This window comes from Neoarius graeffei, chromosome 14 (genome assembly GCF_027579695.1).
Source record: "Neoarius graeffei isolate fNeoGra1 chromosome 14, fNeoGra1.pri, whole genome shotgun sequence".
Taxonomy (NCBI): domain Eukaryota; kingdom Metazoa; phylum Chordata; class Actinopteri; order Siluriformes; family Ariidae; genus Neoarius; species Neoarius graeffei.
Window position 1 is genome coordinate 81,096,702 of NC_083582.1, and position 15,898 is coordinate 81,112,599.

General features: G+C 40.9%; 1 protein-coding gene across 3 annotated transcripts in view; it reads right to left on the reverse strand.

The window, feature by feature from the left end:
• The window catches only part of neurl4 (neuralized E3 ubiquitin protein ligase 4), a 42,109-nt gene that overhangs the window by 14,673 nt on the left and 11,538 nt on the right, over positions 1-15,898 (reverse strand). For all 3 annotated transcript variants that reach the window (XM_060940353.1, XM_060940355.1, XM_060940354.1), the window contains exons 4-15: positions 14,041-14,486; positions 13,134-13,245; positions 12,962-13,050; positions 12,813-12,885; positions 11,506-11,779; positions 11,235-11,416; positions 11,023-11,108; positions 10,239-10,401; positions 9,917-10,127; positions 9,373-9,449; positions 4,856-4,934; positions 154-323 (exon numbers count right to left, since the gene is read on the reverse strand). In XM_060940353.1, coding sequence (XP_060796336.1) covers positions 154-323; positions 4,856-4,934; positions 9,373-9,449; positions 9,917-10,127; positions 10,239-10,401; positions 11,023-11,108; positions 11,235-11,416; positions 11,506-11,779; positions 12,813-12,885; positions 12,962-13,050; positions 13,134-13,245; positions 14,041-14,486 — 1,962 coding nt within the window. The remainder of the gene's footprint in view (positions 1-153; positions 324-4,855; positions 4,935-9,372; positions 9,450-9,916; positions 10,128-10,238; positions 10,402-11,022; positions 11,109-11,234; positions 11,417-11,505; positions 11,780-12,812; positions 12,886-12,961; positions 13,051-13,133; positions 13,246-14,040; positions 14,487-15,898) is intronic.

A 15,898-nucleotide genomic window follows, 5' to 3' on the forward strand; every position in this document is an offset into this window, starting at 1 on the left:
CAGGGCAAGATGGAATGACCGAGACAGGCAGAAATATACAGCAAGAGATAATGAGAAATACAGGAGGACATTTTGACCAAATTAAAAATAAAGCTGTAATAACAGCTTTAACAGAGGCCAGTGTGGCTGGTGTGTGTAAATGCGATGGTTTACCAGGTGGTAATCCGGTACAGGCCACGCCCTGGTCCACACCGTTTATGTAGTAGTGGAGATCTCCGGAGGCTGAACGCATCATTCCAATCCTGGAGCCCGTCCCCAGGGAGTCCAGATCACATCCATAGTTATTCCTCATGGTATTCCCGTCCTGCATGATGGCTGTGCCGCTAGAACAGGGGACAAAAGAGAGGGAAGAGACATGAGGAGCTGTACGACAGGACCAATGTTCTCCGACATTCCCAAAAACTTCAGAGAACTACAAAATTTATAGGATACACAGTTCACCGTGACATTTATATAAAACTGAAAAAAATGATGTGCAGTGCAGCAGAAATACAGCAAGCACTGAGGAGGAGGACAAGAGAAGTGCCATTAAATGTAGACTGCCTTTAAAATTTTTCAAGTGTAGGTCATAAAAAGAATTTTCCTGACACCCAATTATTTTTGTTTAGTGACCGAAAGCTACTGAATTCAAATCACAGACTTCCAATTTTATTAGTTTTTTTTTTTTTAAATAGAACAATTAATGAATTTATCTCCACCTGGCCCTAAATTCTCTATTTTTTCCTGCTTCACCATGACCCAATTCAAGATACTACGTCATGCATCACGTGGTGGGCTTTCCCCGTTCACGCAAGGCATTGTGGGATACAAATTTGAAACAGGAGAGAAAAATGGAGGACGTGAGTGTGCGAATGAAACGTGAAAGACAAATTACAGTAACGGAAAGCGAGAAGAAAAGACGTTATGTTATATACGAAGGAAAGGAAACGCAGGACCAAACTAATAAATATGGGCGCTCAGCGAGCACCTCGGTGTGATCAGCTGTTCGTTTAGCGACAGAATGATGGAACTGTCAGTGCATGCTCAAAGGGAAACCTGTAGATGGCAGTAATGCAACACTGTGGATGCCAGCTGCCGTAAAACCCAAAAGAAGGTAAACCTGCGCATGCGCACACGGACTTCCTCTGTCTGCTTGACTGCGCCAAGCGAGCGATTTCATGCACATTATTTGCTTTAATTCCCTCAAATTAAATAACTTCCCAACCACAGAATGGCCTGATATTTTGTGAGATATTACAGAAATAAACAGATATGCATGTGTGCAAGTATAAAATTTTCAAAACCCTGAAAAGTCTGACAGTGTCAGACGTGCATGGCGCAGCCACGCGGGGGGCTATAAAGGGGGGTGAGCCCCCGTTAGGGCTAGAAAAAATTTTTTAATTACAAGTTAAAATGGTTGTCTCTCATGCAAACATTTATAATATTAATAGTTATATGATTTGCATATTCACATCAAATGTTTAATAAATTTCATCAATTCATCTGAAATAATATTTCAAGTACAAGCCTTGATATTTCAAAACATCTAGCAACTACTAATTTAAATCTTGAAACAACCATTTTTAATCTGCTTTTGCTGTGATACCTTTTTTACACTATAGACACAGCTTGAGTTAAAATAAGGGGCCACATGTCTATGTCCTCAGAAACTCCTGGATTTTAGCAAATAAGATTCAGCTTTTTCCATATACAAAAATATCTATATTTTATAATCCATTACTGACAACAAATGAGTTTTCAACCTAACAACCACATTAGAAACGATGATAAAGCTAACAAACTTATTTCAAGACCTACCTTACTTTTATTTAATAATTGAAAGGTAATCAGTCTGTGTCTATGTGTCAGCCCTGTGATGACCTGGCGACTTGTCCAGGGTGAACCCCGCCTTTCGCCCGTAGTCAGCTGGGATAGGCTCCAGCTTGCCTGCGACCCTGTAGAACAGGATAAAGCGGCTACAGATAATGAGATGAGAGGTAATCAAATGTAAAAAAAAAAGTTTATAAAAGCAGATACTTGTGATGAATAATTTCAATTCTAGAAGAAAGCACATTGCATTTCAATATCAGATGACAACTTAAATCACCAATAAATGTTTTGAATTCACTACATAGCACAAAAATCAGAAAAATGATTAGTCTCATAGGCGTGACTTTTAAGTCCCTTCTTCCCGCTGGAGCCGGACTTAGTCTTTGAACAGCAGTCACAATACACAACTCCCGGGACGTCCGGTTTTCTCAGCCATATTCCCCATTTGTCACCGTTTTTGTCACATTCGCTTAACCATGCCCATCTCCATTTATTTCTAGACGTCTTTTCTAATTCTTTTGTACTGGAGCCTTCCGATAAAAACTTCATTTTGACATATTTTGATAAGCAACCAGAAGCAAAGCACGTGGATCTGTCGCAAGGGAGGGAAGCGAAATAAGGCTTAATATTAGGGGATGACCGATAATCGGCCTGGCCGATATATCGGGCCGATATTCTGCATTTTTAGGGTTATCGGTATCGGCCATAATTTCCACCGATATGCTGATAACATGCCTTTTTGCAGCCATTTCGTTCCTAACGCGACTGTCACTGCACGTCCTTTCCTGCACTCGCCTCTCTGAGTTCAAGAACACGGTCCCGCCCACCACAACATCTGATTTGTTTGGCACAAGAGATACAGCCAATCGACACGCGTAGCTAAACACTGAACTGTTTCAAGGCGGCCGTACGGGCACTCGGGCAGAAGCAGATCCCACTTCAAGGTAAGGACACGCTGCTTTTGCCGCAATAAGTCACAAACACACAAGTTGCAAAAGCACAACATCATTATATGTTTACATTCTTCATCTACTACTCGTTAAAATTGTCCATTTGCATCTGTGTAGCCAGGCAAACTTAGCTTACGGAAGGAAGCACTTGAATTAGCCTACAACCAACTAGTCTCGCTGAAACTACATGTAATGTTGTCCATAGTAAGCAGTCCCCAGCATAACGTAGGCTGCAGTCATTTTTAAATCCCCGTCTGGAAACGTTGTGAAGGTGTCAGTAGTTCTACTCGAACAGTAGAATGACAGCCATACAGAGAGGTGGTCAAGGGAAGACGAAATAAAATGTAGTGTTTGTGTTCTGTAGGCTAGCACAAGCCTACTGGCTATTTGTTATGGTGATGAGTAAACTTCATGCCGTGACTCGTGCTCAAAAAGCGCATTGCACTTGTATATGTTAGGTAACTTTATAAAGCGCTATTTGAACATTTAAACACGCCAGGTGTGATATGGTGCTAGCAGGCTGTGTAATACTGTAGGCCGGAGTTTGTCAGGACGCTTGTTGTGGGCTCAGTAATTAATTGTGTCGTGGATGCACACTTGCTTGGATAAACGGTAATGAACGAAATACATCAATTAAACTCTTGACTTAAATGTTCTTATGCTACTTCACATTGCGCTGTAATGTACTCCACTAGTATTTATAATTCTTGCGCAAGTGATTCTCCTCGCTAGTGCTACTGATTCGGAAAGCGACATACTCTTAAAGGAGCAGAGCCGCGGCAATTTATACAAAAAACAAAAACCGCCTTAATAGACAACATGCAGAGCAACTGTGCTTCCTTCACTACAATATAATCCTCCTAAATTGGGAATATTAGGCTTGGGCATTAAAAGCATTAGAATGTAGACGGTTACTTGTTAAGTTGTTACATAATAGGGAGCGATAGCCGACTTTGTTTGATTTAACTTTTTAAAAAATGCTGCAGGCAGCTCCCGACACTTGATTTGTTATTTAAAAACTACTTGAAGTTGGTAAGTCTTACTTAGTTCTTAGTGTAAAAGAATCCAGAGTGTATTTTCATTTATTTTCCACTGAAAATGGTGAGCTGTAATATAGTAGGGAGTGATTTATTTTATTTATTGGTGAATATTTTATTATTATTTTATTTCTCATTTTATTCTAACTAATGTTTGACTTTATTGTACAAATGCTGCTGGCATCTCCCTGCACAAAATTTCATGTTCAATTTTACAATTAAACATACATTTCATGGATATGAAGGTCTGTGTCAGTGTGTGCTATGTTTAATTTCATGTGAATTATAATGTTTACATTTATTGGTTATCGGCATCCCAATTCCATAATAATCGGTATCGGCCCTGAAAAACATATATCGGTCGATCCCTACTTATTATAAAAGCTGAAGTTTCATTGGACGGCAGTTAACAGTGAGCCAATCAAAAGCACCGTTCTAACTTGCACCAAAAGAAACAGCGACTCATGGGAATAGCGGTGTTGATTTGGTCGAACAACGTGCTACGTGCGTGAAACATATCACACATGTATAACACCGTGAAACAACGGGCTAGTCAGGACCGCTTGTCGGTGAGCAGCGGATAAACTGAATGAGGTTTGTGGCGAAGATGAGATGAAAAGATTTGTCTCGTGCAGAGACTGTACCGCGGTAACCCAGTAATACGCTGAGAGAGAGACAGTGAGAGGGCCACCCCTATACCCCCCCCCCGAAAATCTCAACGGATTTACACGATTTGGAAAAATTACTTTTTCAGAACCGAAAAAAACAGAGCTTCCGGCACATGCCAGAAAACTTGCCCCCATGTATACATCACAATGACCACATTTCAGAGGGAACTAAATTTCACCAATATGATGAAATCAAAAGGCCATTTAGCTTTAAGATGGGTACAAAAGAACATGTGGACTCTAATTCATGAAAGTTAATTTATATTAGTGGTTACTAAATACTGAAAAATAATATTACAAAAATAAAATAATAATATCACACAGGTAAATTATAAACTCCAACAAAACGGCCGCCCTTCCAGTCCTGTACAGAGTGCCTAATGTGACACACCTCAGCATCCAGGTATCGTAATCGATATCAGTCATAGTGTTGGGGAACTCCAGTTCCTCTGGTCTGATCGCAGTCACTCCTAAAACACAAAAACAAAATATTCACCTCAAACGCTTCCATCATACACCGTCATCTCCTTTTTAATAATCACTTCTTCACATTATTTTTTTTTTACCACTGATGTATAGACAGGACACACATGACTGAATGCTCCACTCCAGTACTTTATACATCCTGGAAGCAAGTGCTCATACTGCATTTAATTCAAGATTAATGATCTCCAGCTCCTACATGGAGTGAGTAGTGTTCACACACACAGGCAGAAAAAGATCAATTTGCAAATCTGCACATTTCAAGCATCTTGCGCTTTTATTTTAAGGAATTTAATAATGAATTTATGTCATGTAACTTCGTTACTGTGACTGCAACAGGGAATAATCATTAGATGTTAAATGTTCATGTTTCTCACATTACATAAAAAAACCCCACTAATACAGAATATTTGTTTTAGCCTTCTCATTCACAATCCACTTTTAATTGATTTGATTATTCATGCAAATTAATTAACAAATCTTAAATATTCAGGGGTTATTTTTGCAATCCCTGTTGATTTCTGCAGACTGTTTTTTTAAATATGGTGACAGTTGATAAGTGCTAATCTACAGCGAGCTGGTCATCATCACAAAATAAACCCCATCAGCGTGATGCAGGATGTGCAGCAGAGGCGTCTCGAATCACTCTGAAGAGGGCTTATTTCGCAACAATGACTGACTCGCTGTACATTATCCCGCTTATCATACGGCTACTTACAAAAGGCATCAATTTGGCACAAAATATTGATTTAAAAATTATTTTATTGTTTCTGATAATGACATGGTTCATAGCAAGGGTCTGTTATACAGAAATGAAAGTAGAATGCAGCAACTGACCAATCAGAACAAGGCTCGACATTAACAGAAGTTTGACTGTCCGGGACAATCAAACGTTTGGTCCGGACAAGTCAAATCCACATTTGCCTGCCTGACAAGACGAGTTGAACATTTGTTGAAAATCAGCATTTTTATAGTAATTATTCAAGAGCTCCATCAATAAAGTTCCAACAAAACCAGTTCAATTCCCTCAGTGATCCGGCCGTGTTATCGTTTACGAAATTCCGGGGAAGCCGAGTACAGCAGGTGTGTGTGTGTAAAAATAACCACAGCGTAATATCTAATTATAGATTATTAGACTTCATCGAAATCGGAAAAATGGCGATCAAACACCTCAATAAATTAAATGTGTTGAATTTTCATTTCATTTGGACTTTTTATTGTAGTTTTCTTTTGTATGGTTCACATTAACCATCACAAATACCATAAAATATTTCGGGGGAATTTTACGACAGTGCCGAACTCACTCACGGTTTGTTTTCACTCACAGCACGATTCTGTCCCCCTCATCATGTCCAACTCATTTTCTTTCAGTTTCATTTCTTTAAATTAATTTATTCTTCAAGTTTTACTGGATTAATCAGGGATTTAACTTTATTTCCTCCAGAATCTTTGAATTTGGGTGAGTCTAACTCTTAAAACTGCAGATCAGGTAATGGGTTAGAAAACACACACCACAATGGGGCTTTGGATCATTTCTGTTTATTGTTGCAGTTAAAGTTTGAGTTTTATTGAAAAATTATAAATCATTAAATGTATAATGATCATAACTATACCTACTTTTTGATAAACTTTGTGAATCACTTTCGTGTAATGAGCAAATACAGAGGAATAAAAAGGTTATGGTCAGGACGAGTGAAAAATCTGACTGCTTGTGTGTGTGTGTGTGTGTGTGTGTGTGTGTGTGTGTGTGTGTGTGTATGTATGTATATGAGTGTTTAGTCTTTGTCTAGTTCTTATCTAGAGTGTTTATACTGCTTATATTGTTTATTTCAATTATTCTATTTTTATTTATTGCATTGCCAGTTTGCACCGTGGGTCAGAGAGGACTGACATTTCATCTGTGCTGTATGTCGAGCATGTAGAGCATATTTGACAAAGTTGACTTGACTTGTCCGACTGGACGAGTGGATTAAAAAAAGTTAATGTCCAGCCCTGCAGAATTGAGTATTCAAAAGAGTTATCATCATGGTAAAAACAATCAATCGTAGTTTTTGCAGTTTCTTCAGATATCTTCAGGGAACTGGTTTACCTGAAAATTAAATCTTCTAGAATGTTTTCTACTCGAGCCATGCCAGATTTTCCACACCGTTATAAAACAGATTCACACATAACACAGTCGAATTCCTTGGATCCCATCTACCGTGTTCTAACAGCGCTCCACTGTAGTTACATGCATTACACTTTTCTCTTTAATTTGGAAATTAAATTTTTTTTCAAACATTTAATTTAAAAAGCACCTATATTTATATACAATATATTTTGTGAAAATTTTCTAATAATATCTTACTTCTGACCTCTCCAGATTAAAAGGAAAAACCAACTCATCTTAGTAAGCAGGGCTTTCCCCAGGAAAAAAAAAAAATCATCAGAGCAGTGCTACTGATGCGGAGTGCGGCCCGTAAGGCTGGTCAGCTCAGCCCTGGCTGCTAGAGGGAGCGTTCCGGGGACATGCTGCCCTGGAAAATTTTTAAATTAGAAACTTCAAATGGAGCATTCTGGTGGCATCTAGGGCTGATTTTGGCACAATTCAACATTATTAAATTAGATTTTTTTTTTTTAAATATGCAAGGGGCAGAATTAGATTTGAAAATACTAGAAACTGTCAATTCAGAGAAATATTTAATTTTACTGCACAAAAAAAAAAAAAAAGCACAATATTGAACAATACAGCAGCTGAAATTAGAATATTAGCAATACGGCGGTCAACTACAGACCTGCAACCCAACAGGCAAAAGTCACATACAAAAGCCTACAGTATAGTGCCAGGAATAGAACTGCGGTGAAACCACGCAACAGCGCCATCGAGCAACCAACATCTAGAACGTGGTTTTATGTATGGTTGTGAATGTCCATGCATGCAACGAAACCCTTTATTTTCACTTCTAATAATAATAATAATAATAATAATAAATAGGTTGAGTTTATATAGCGCCTTTCTAAAAACCCAAGGTCGCTTTACAATTATAGACAGAAGAAAAAAAAAAAAAAAAAAGTCCACCAAATAGGGGTCAGGATGTCATTCCAGTGGTGTAGCAGCCACAGTCCGACCAAAAGGCACACGAAAACAAGTCCCACACCGCCAGCACAGCTGCCGCGCCGCCGCCAGCAACATCATTCGAACACCACGCCATGGATCCACAAAGCTAGCACAGAAGCACCGCCACGCAGAGCGCTGGTATGTCCCAAACCGCCTGCACAGCTGCCGCGACGCCACCGAGCAACATCGCTCGGAACATCACACCAAGCATTAAAAGCACAGAGTGCTGGACAACCACGATGTTAAAATGAGCAACGAGCTCACTGCAGTCCATAGCTGGGAGCACAGGCATCACCCACGGCGAACCAAGGCCTGGAGGGAACCAACGCCCAAAACTGGGTCCGGAGCTACACCACAACCAGCGGACAAAAACACTCAAACATCAAACTACACAAACACACAAAAAAAAGAAAAAAGTAAAAATAAAAAAAAATAAAAAAACAAATAAATAAAAAAAAAAAAAAAAAAAAAAGAGAGAAAATAAAATAAAAAAGCTCCGGTGAGAAGCGGCAGCCAGAATACGCACGACGTACTCTCAACCAGAAAGGGAAAATGAGAGATGAGAAAATCTCATCCTTCAACTCATCAACTTCTGAGTTGAGTACCAGGGCGGCACGGTGGTGTAGTGGTTAGCGCTGTCGCCTCACAGCAAGAAGGTCCGGGTTCGAGCCCCGGGGCCGGCGAGGGCCTTTCTGTGCGGAGTTTGCATGTTCTCCCCGTGTCCGCGTGGGTTTCCTCCGGGTGCTCCGGTTTCCCCCACAGTCCAAAGACATGCAGGTTAGGTTAACTGGTGACTCTAAATTGAGCGTAGGTGTGAATGTGAGTGTGAATGGTTGTCTGTGTCTATGTGTCAGCCCTGTGATGACCTGGCGACTTGTCCAGGGTGAACCCCGCCTTTCGCCCGTAGTCAGCTGGGATAGGATCCAGCTCGCCTGCGACCCTGTAGAACAGGATAAAGCGGCTACAGATAATGAATGGATGAGATGAGTTGAGTACCAGGATAGTCTAGACCTATAGATTATAATATCTTCCTATTTCTATAGTTATTACTCATTTTCAGAGGGGAATAGGAGATATTTAGGTGCAGAAAGTACTCTGCATTGTTGAATTTATGGTATTGATTTTTTTTTTTTTGGTGTGCAAGTGACATCGCACAGTGTGGTGGAGCACCGTGTATCCACGCTTTGGGGAAAGCCATGGTAAGGTGTTATTTAAAGTGCTGTATCATTTTTGGAGAAAGAGTGCCAAGATGGCTGCCAAGAGGTGTCGTGTTGTATTTTATAGAATGGCATGAGTTTTTATTGTATTATTACACCAAATCAACTCACCTGCCTCTATTGAGCCTGACCAGCGGTCCACCATCTTCTGAATCACAATCTCAAACAACTCACCATCGCGAAGGCACCTGTCAACACACACAGTTTCTATACAGAATGTTCTGTAGCAGATGAGAAAGCCTGAAAGCTGATACCATAAACCCTAGCGTATATCTGTAGCTCCAGACGACTCCATGCTCACAGCATAAATAATAGACAGTTCATTCTGTGAGTGATTCATCATTCACCAAAACAAACCATTTGGAAGCTGAAGAGAGTCGACTCTTCTTGGTGAGTTGAATCAAATGACATGACTCTCTGAAACAAGCTGGAATTTCCATCTGTTTGATCCTGAACTGCAACCCCAGAAAATTCCCCTCGATAAAACTGGCGCAAACTGAAAGGAACCGATTCCAGAAGCAAATATGCCCTTCACCTCCTGTGTCCTTTCCCCTTCAGTGAATATTATTCATGCTCAGTCTGACCAGTGCCTTACATACCATAGCAACATGTCTACAGCTAAACCGTAAATGTTGGCACCCCTGTTAAAACACACCTGTTGGAGATGACGATGGCGTCGTTGAATTCGCTGCGGCAGTTCTGACGGAGCGCTGTGCGGCCACCGTTGGTGATTACGGCGTTGGTGCCATGCAGCTGATGGAAGCGCAGGTCGCTGGCTGCACTGACCCCAGTGACAGAACACGGGCTGCCGGGGGACATGGCGATCGGACCCTCCGAGCTATCATCTGGGAGAGGAGGAAGATCGGCTGGACAAGAGAGAGAAAGATATTTTTTAAAAAGCACAATACTCCCCAGTGTGTGTGTGTGTGTGTGTTTTGATTGATCAGCTGTTCTCTCCTCTCCCTGTCCTCTCTCACCCATGTCGTCCATGATGGTTGCCTGAGCCGCCTGACCGTACAGGTCCACTACGGCATAAACACTGGGTGGCACGTTCCAGGCTGCTGGCCCCTGAGGAACACCGTTCACAAAGAAGTGCAGGCTGCCATCATCCTTCCGCACCACACCAACAGTGTCTCCAGCCTGGTACACACACAGTAATAAAATTAATAACAACAACAGTGATTATCAACCAGCTTATTCAAGCACACATTTAAATAGCACGCTACATATAAAATAAAATAAACAGAACATCAAGGGCGTAGTCTCTCATCTGTCCTGCCATCAAAACAACCCTGATGACCAAAATGCCAAACAGAACTGAAATGTGACGATGTGAGAGAGAGAGGACCGACCTCCACCACTAACGGTTTACAACAGGAACATCAACAAAGGACTCAATTTTGTTCCCCGAGGGAAAATCGACCCAAAACATCCATCAGAACTGGAATTGGATGAGAAATGAGATACAATTCTAGTGAGAGGCCTGGAAAATTCATTAATTTGGCCTAATTAGTAACTCGTTAGCAAAAAATTAGAGAAAACAACCACCAAGTTTTGTGCAGAGTGATGAGTTCCTTCAAACAAAACAATCAGAACGGAAATCCGTGGAGAACTGACGGAGGAGATATGATTTAACTGAATTGTGGACGACGGACGCCACGCCATGGAAACAGCGCATCGGCCTCATGGACAGAGGAGCTAACAATAATAAAAGTCACATTTAAGAATTATTAACTGGTGATTTTCCAAGTGAAAGCGTACTTTGAGTCGGTCCAGGTTGTGTCCGTACTCATCTAGTATTGTGGTTCCGTTGTGCATTACGCCGTTCCCCGTCATCATCCACGTCCCTGCGAGAGAGAAGAGGTGGTGAGGAGAAACAGATACACGCTACAGGTGGGTCGATGTGTAAAGTTTCAGGACATTCCTCTATAAAATATAAAAATATCTCCTTAAACTCAGTGCAAAAAGTGTACCTGAGCGCAGGTTGGTCATGGTGGATGGCAGCTGTAGGTAGGCGGGGTTATGCGTAGTAACGCCAATCTCAATAGACCCCGCCCACTTGTCCACCATTTTGTCGATGCGCACCTGGAACACTTCGTTGGAGTGCAGCGGGCGGTTGCTGAGCACGACTCCGTGATTAAAGTCGTCTGTCGCACTGTGCCAGATCAGAAGGAAATGATCAATTATTAAACATTATATTTTAAGTGCGGTCTGTTTCGAAAAAAACCCCAAACGTTTCCTCACTGAGGCCGCAGTGCCGTCCTGCCGTCGCCGATGATGGCTGCTTTCTGCCCGCAGTTGGGGTGGAAGAGTAGCCGGTCCGGGGCTTCAGGGTCGGGAGTGAGCGAGAGGGCGGGTCGGGATCGGCCTACATCAGGTGACAGAGCTCTCATGATGGCGTTGTTGCGGCGTAAACGGTCGCTGTGGTTGTGATTGTGGACAATGGTGACTTTTACTGCCATGCCGTAGAGGTCCACGACACCGTACACCACACCCGGGGTCTGGTTAGCAGCCACGCCTGAAAATATCGCGCGCACACACACACACACACACACACACACACACACACACACACACACACAATCAATAAGAGCAAAATTTTTAATTATGATCAAGAAGATGGATGAGACATTCTTGTAGGAAAAACGCTGCATCTGATATTTATTATTTACAATTATGCTGCATCACACTACAAAAGTGGTTCGTTATGGACTTGGACCAAAGAAATACGTTTAACAGTTATTCCACGAAATCGAGTCGTACATGAGCTGATAGGCGACGAGGCTCGTAGCACTGAATGTTACAAGACTGAGTGGAATAACCGTTTTATTCTCTCCACATTCACTGAATTTTGAGAAACAGCATTTTTATTTTTAGCAAATTCAATAAATAAAAACTTTATACAAAACGTCCAACAAAATCATTTCTGCTTAGAATGTAAACAAACCAGCGAAATGACAGGAGCAATTTGTGAAAAATGCGATAATAATTCTTGAAAAATAATACTTTTATTCCATATTTTATTGCTTTTTTTGGGGGGCTGTCTTCTTCCTCTTTAAGGTTTTTTGGCAGTTGGTAAACCAACTTAAAGGTGCATTACTGCCACTAACTGGGCTGGAGTGTGAAACAGGAGATATTGGGGGGAAAGAAACAAACAACTATATTCTTTCAGCCATTTCTGTTTCTTTTAAATACCTGATAAAGTGATCTATCTGACTTGATGTGCTCTACCATTTTGTTTTCTCTACTCACGATATAATGAGCTGATATCCTAGTAGTAGAGTAGCCAATCAGAGCACACAATTGCTCAGATCCAGTGAATGTGGAGAGAATAAAAGTAATAAGGAGTCAGGACATAACTAAGGCATTTTTAAGCAGGTATTGTTTTCTTTTCACTTATAATGCCCCAAGTTTGACACGGAATAAAATATTTGTACCACTTTAGACACCTCTATTCTTCAGACTGAATTCTGCATCACTTCTGAGTCGCTCTGAATAAAAGTGTGTTCCATATTGATGAATATCAAAGTGAATAAAGAAGGGTTGCTCACCTTGATCTATGCCATTGATGTAGAAGTGTAAAGCACCACTGGCTTTCCTCATCAACCCGATATGATCCCCTTCCTACAGATAAACAACAACAACAACAAATCACACATTTAGAGTGAGCTGGATGCGTGTGAGAGAGCAGAAATGTTACCTGGAGCTCGTCCAGGCTGAATTCACAGTACTCCCTACGTGTGCCCTTGCCATTGGTCAAAATCCCACAGCCGCTCATCATGATGGTGCCTGAAAACATAGATAAACACCAACATTAAACATTGAACAAGACCTTTTGAGCGCTCTTTATCCCACTGTCGCTATAAACAGACCTGAGCGCAAGTTGGTCATCGTTGCAGGATAGTCCAGATTGTTCGGGTTGTGGGTCGTCACTCCGATCTCAATAGATCCGGACCATTTATCCACCAGTTTATCGATACGAATCTAATACACAGTAAGGCAAAAACAACCAGTGTTAATGTATTAGCTCTTATTAACAGAGCTGGAGAATTCTTATATTTGTGTATGTTTTCATCTTGAGATATACCGACACCCTTTGGGAAATTTATCAAAATGAATACAATATGCAGTGAAACCCTAAAAGCTGGATTTTACCATGAAATGTAGTTCAAAACACCAATGACAGAATGAAAATATAATATGTTGAAGCCTCCCTGTGCTTTTCTGGGACACTTTTTAATCTCGGCAAAACAGTTACACACGGGATACGCGGTGCGTGCAGGAGCGAAACATCTCAAAACTCCAACAGCAAGAGAAACAGAACATTTTACCCAGAATTCAACTTTGCACTCAGAACCTTTAATGCTTCGTATTCATTTGTATTCTTTTCAGGTGGTCTATCAGGACCGTTAACAGATTTGCCATGTACATGAGACAAAACGCTTTATTCAAGAAAACCATATCATAATGATTTTTTTACTATTTAAAAAAAAAAAAAAGCTCGTCTTTACAATCGTTTGCACAAATTCTATACAAGGGCACCATTAATTCTCAATATTTATATCAAGGAGAAGTTTTTCCCTTCTCCCATGTAAACTTACAGACCATATTTTTGCTGATTTTTTCGTGAGAATTTATAATAATAAATATTTATTCTGAAATACATTACCACGTTTTAAAAAATATATGAAAAGTAAAATGCAGTTGAAAATAGTTCTCCTTTAACAATGCATTTAAATTGCTCTACGATATGTTATCACCACACACACACACACACACCTCGAACATCTCGTTGTGCCTGAGTGGGCGGTTGGTCATGACCACGCCGTTGTTGAACTCATCCAGCGGTCTCCTCCTCTCAGCCGTCTTGTTATTGTTGCTCAGTTTAATCAGCGTGCCACACTTCTCATGGAACAGCAGCGCATCATTGGTGGTCATCCCACTGTTGCTTACCGCCGTCCCCGCCCCACTGCCTCCTCCTCCGTTTCCTGACGGGCTGTTATTGTTGCCACCCCCGCCCTCTGCACGACCTCCGACACCGTTCTCAGGTCCTCCTGCTCCCCGGGATCCATTACTGCTTCCTGTCCCTCCTCTGGAGGAGTCTGAACTTCCTCCTGAACCACCTGCTCCTCCTAAACCCGAGTCCTCTCCGCCCTCGTCCTCCGAACGATACAGTGACACGATGGCGTTGTTAAACACGTCAAATAACTGGTGCTCCGTGAGGACTGGAGCAGGAGAGAGAAGAACCCAGAACGTCAAGGGCGTAGTATCTCATCTGTCCTGCCATCAAAACAACCATGACGACCAAAACATCAAACAGAACTGAAATGTGACGATGTGAGAGAGAGAGGACCGACCTCCACCACTAACGGTTTACAACAGAAACATCAACAAAGGACTCAGTTTTGTTCCCCGAGGGAAAATCGACCCAAAACATCCATCAGAACTGAAATCAGGTGTGAAATGAGAGAGGAGATACAATTCTAGTCAGAAGTCCCAAAACTCGTTAAGTTGACCTAATTAGCAGTTTGTTAGCAAAAAAAAAATTTGACAATACAACAACCAAGTGTTGTGCAGAAGGTCGAGTTCTTTCAAACGAAACAATCAGAACTGAAATCTATTGAGAACTGAGGGAGGGAGGATACACGATTTAACTGAAAATAAAGTTGTAAACAAATTGTTTACAACAGGAAAATCAACAAACAATCAACCAAGTTTTGTTCCCCGAGGGAAGATCGACCCAAAACATCAATCAGAACTGAGAGAGGAGATACAGTTCTAGTGAGAGACCTGGAAAATGTGTTAATTTGGCCTAATTAGTAACTCGTTAGCAAATAATTAGACAAAACAATGACCACGTTTTGTGCGGAGTGACGAGTTCTTTCAAACAAAACAATCGGAACAGAAATCCGTGGAGAACTGACGGAGGAGATACGATTTAACTGAATTGTGGATGATGGACGCCACGCCATGGAAACAGCGCATCGGCCTCATGGCAGGACAAAATAAATCAATCAGTTCATTCCTAACATAATTCTAATAATTTATCAACACATCATAAAATGCAAGAGCCAATCAGGTTCAAATATGCAAATTGAGGAAAATTACGGAAGAGTGTATGATGTCTTGTTATTTCACCAGCTCACCACAAGGAAGGGTTCATTTTAAAATATAAAATGTCATACTTTCCTTAATAAGACATTCCAAGTTGTTCTGTATTGGAATATTAAATATTATCTTAAAAATGGCACCAGTAGCTCCGATTTATCACATCACACCATCATTGACTTTTTTTTTCTTCCGTAAAGCAGCACACCTCAGAGTTTTTTGTAATTATTTCTATATCTGTTAGTCTTCATGCTCATGCAATCAATTATGAGCTCAAATCATGTACCATCTAAACTCTGTTGACACATTTACTGCATTATTTCTGTCTCATTGTGCTTACATGTAGATTTTCAGCTTATAACGTACAACATGAACGAAAAGGAAAGTGTAATTAAATCGTTTGGTCTCCAACATGTCTGATTAACAAATCCTTCAGCTATTGACTTCGCAACTTAATGATTAAAATATTAAGCAGAATAATAAGGATTAAGAAAAAAAAAAGAAGTCTGAATTGTACAAAGATAGCTTT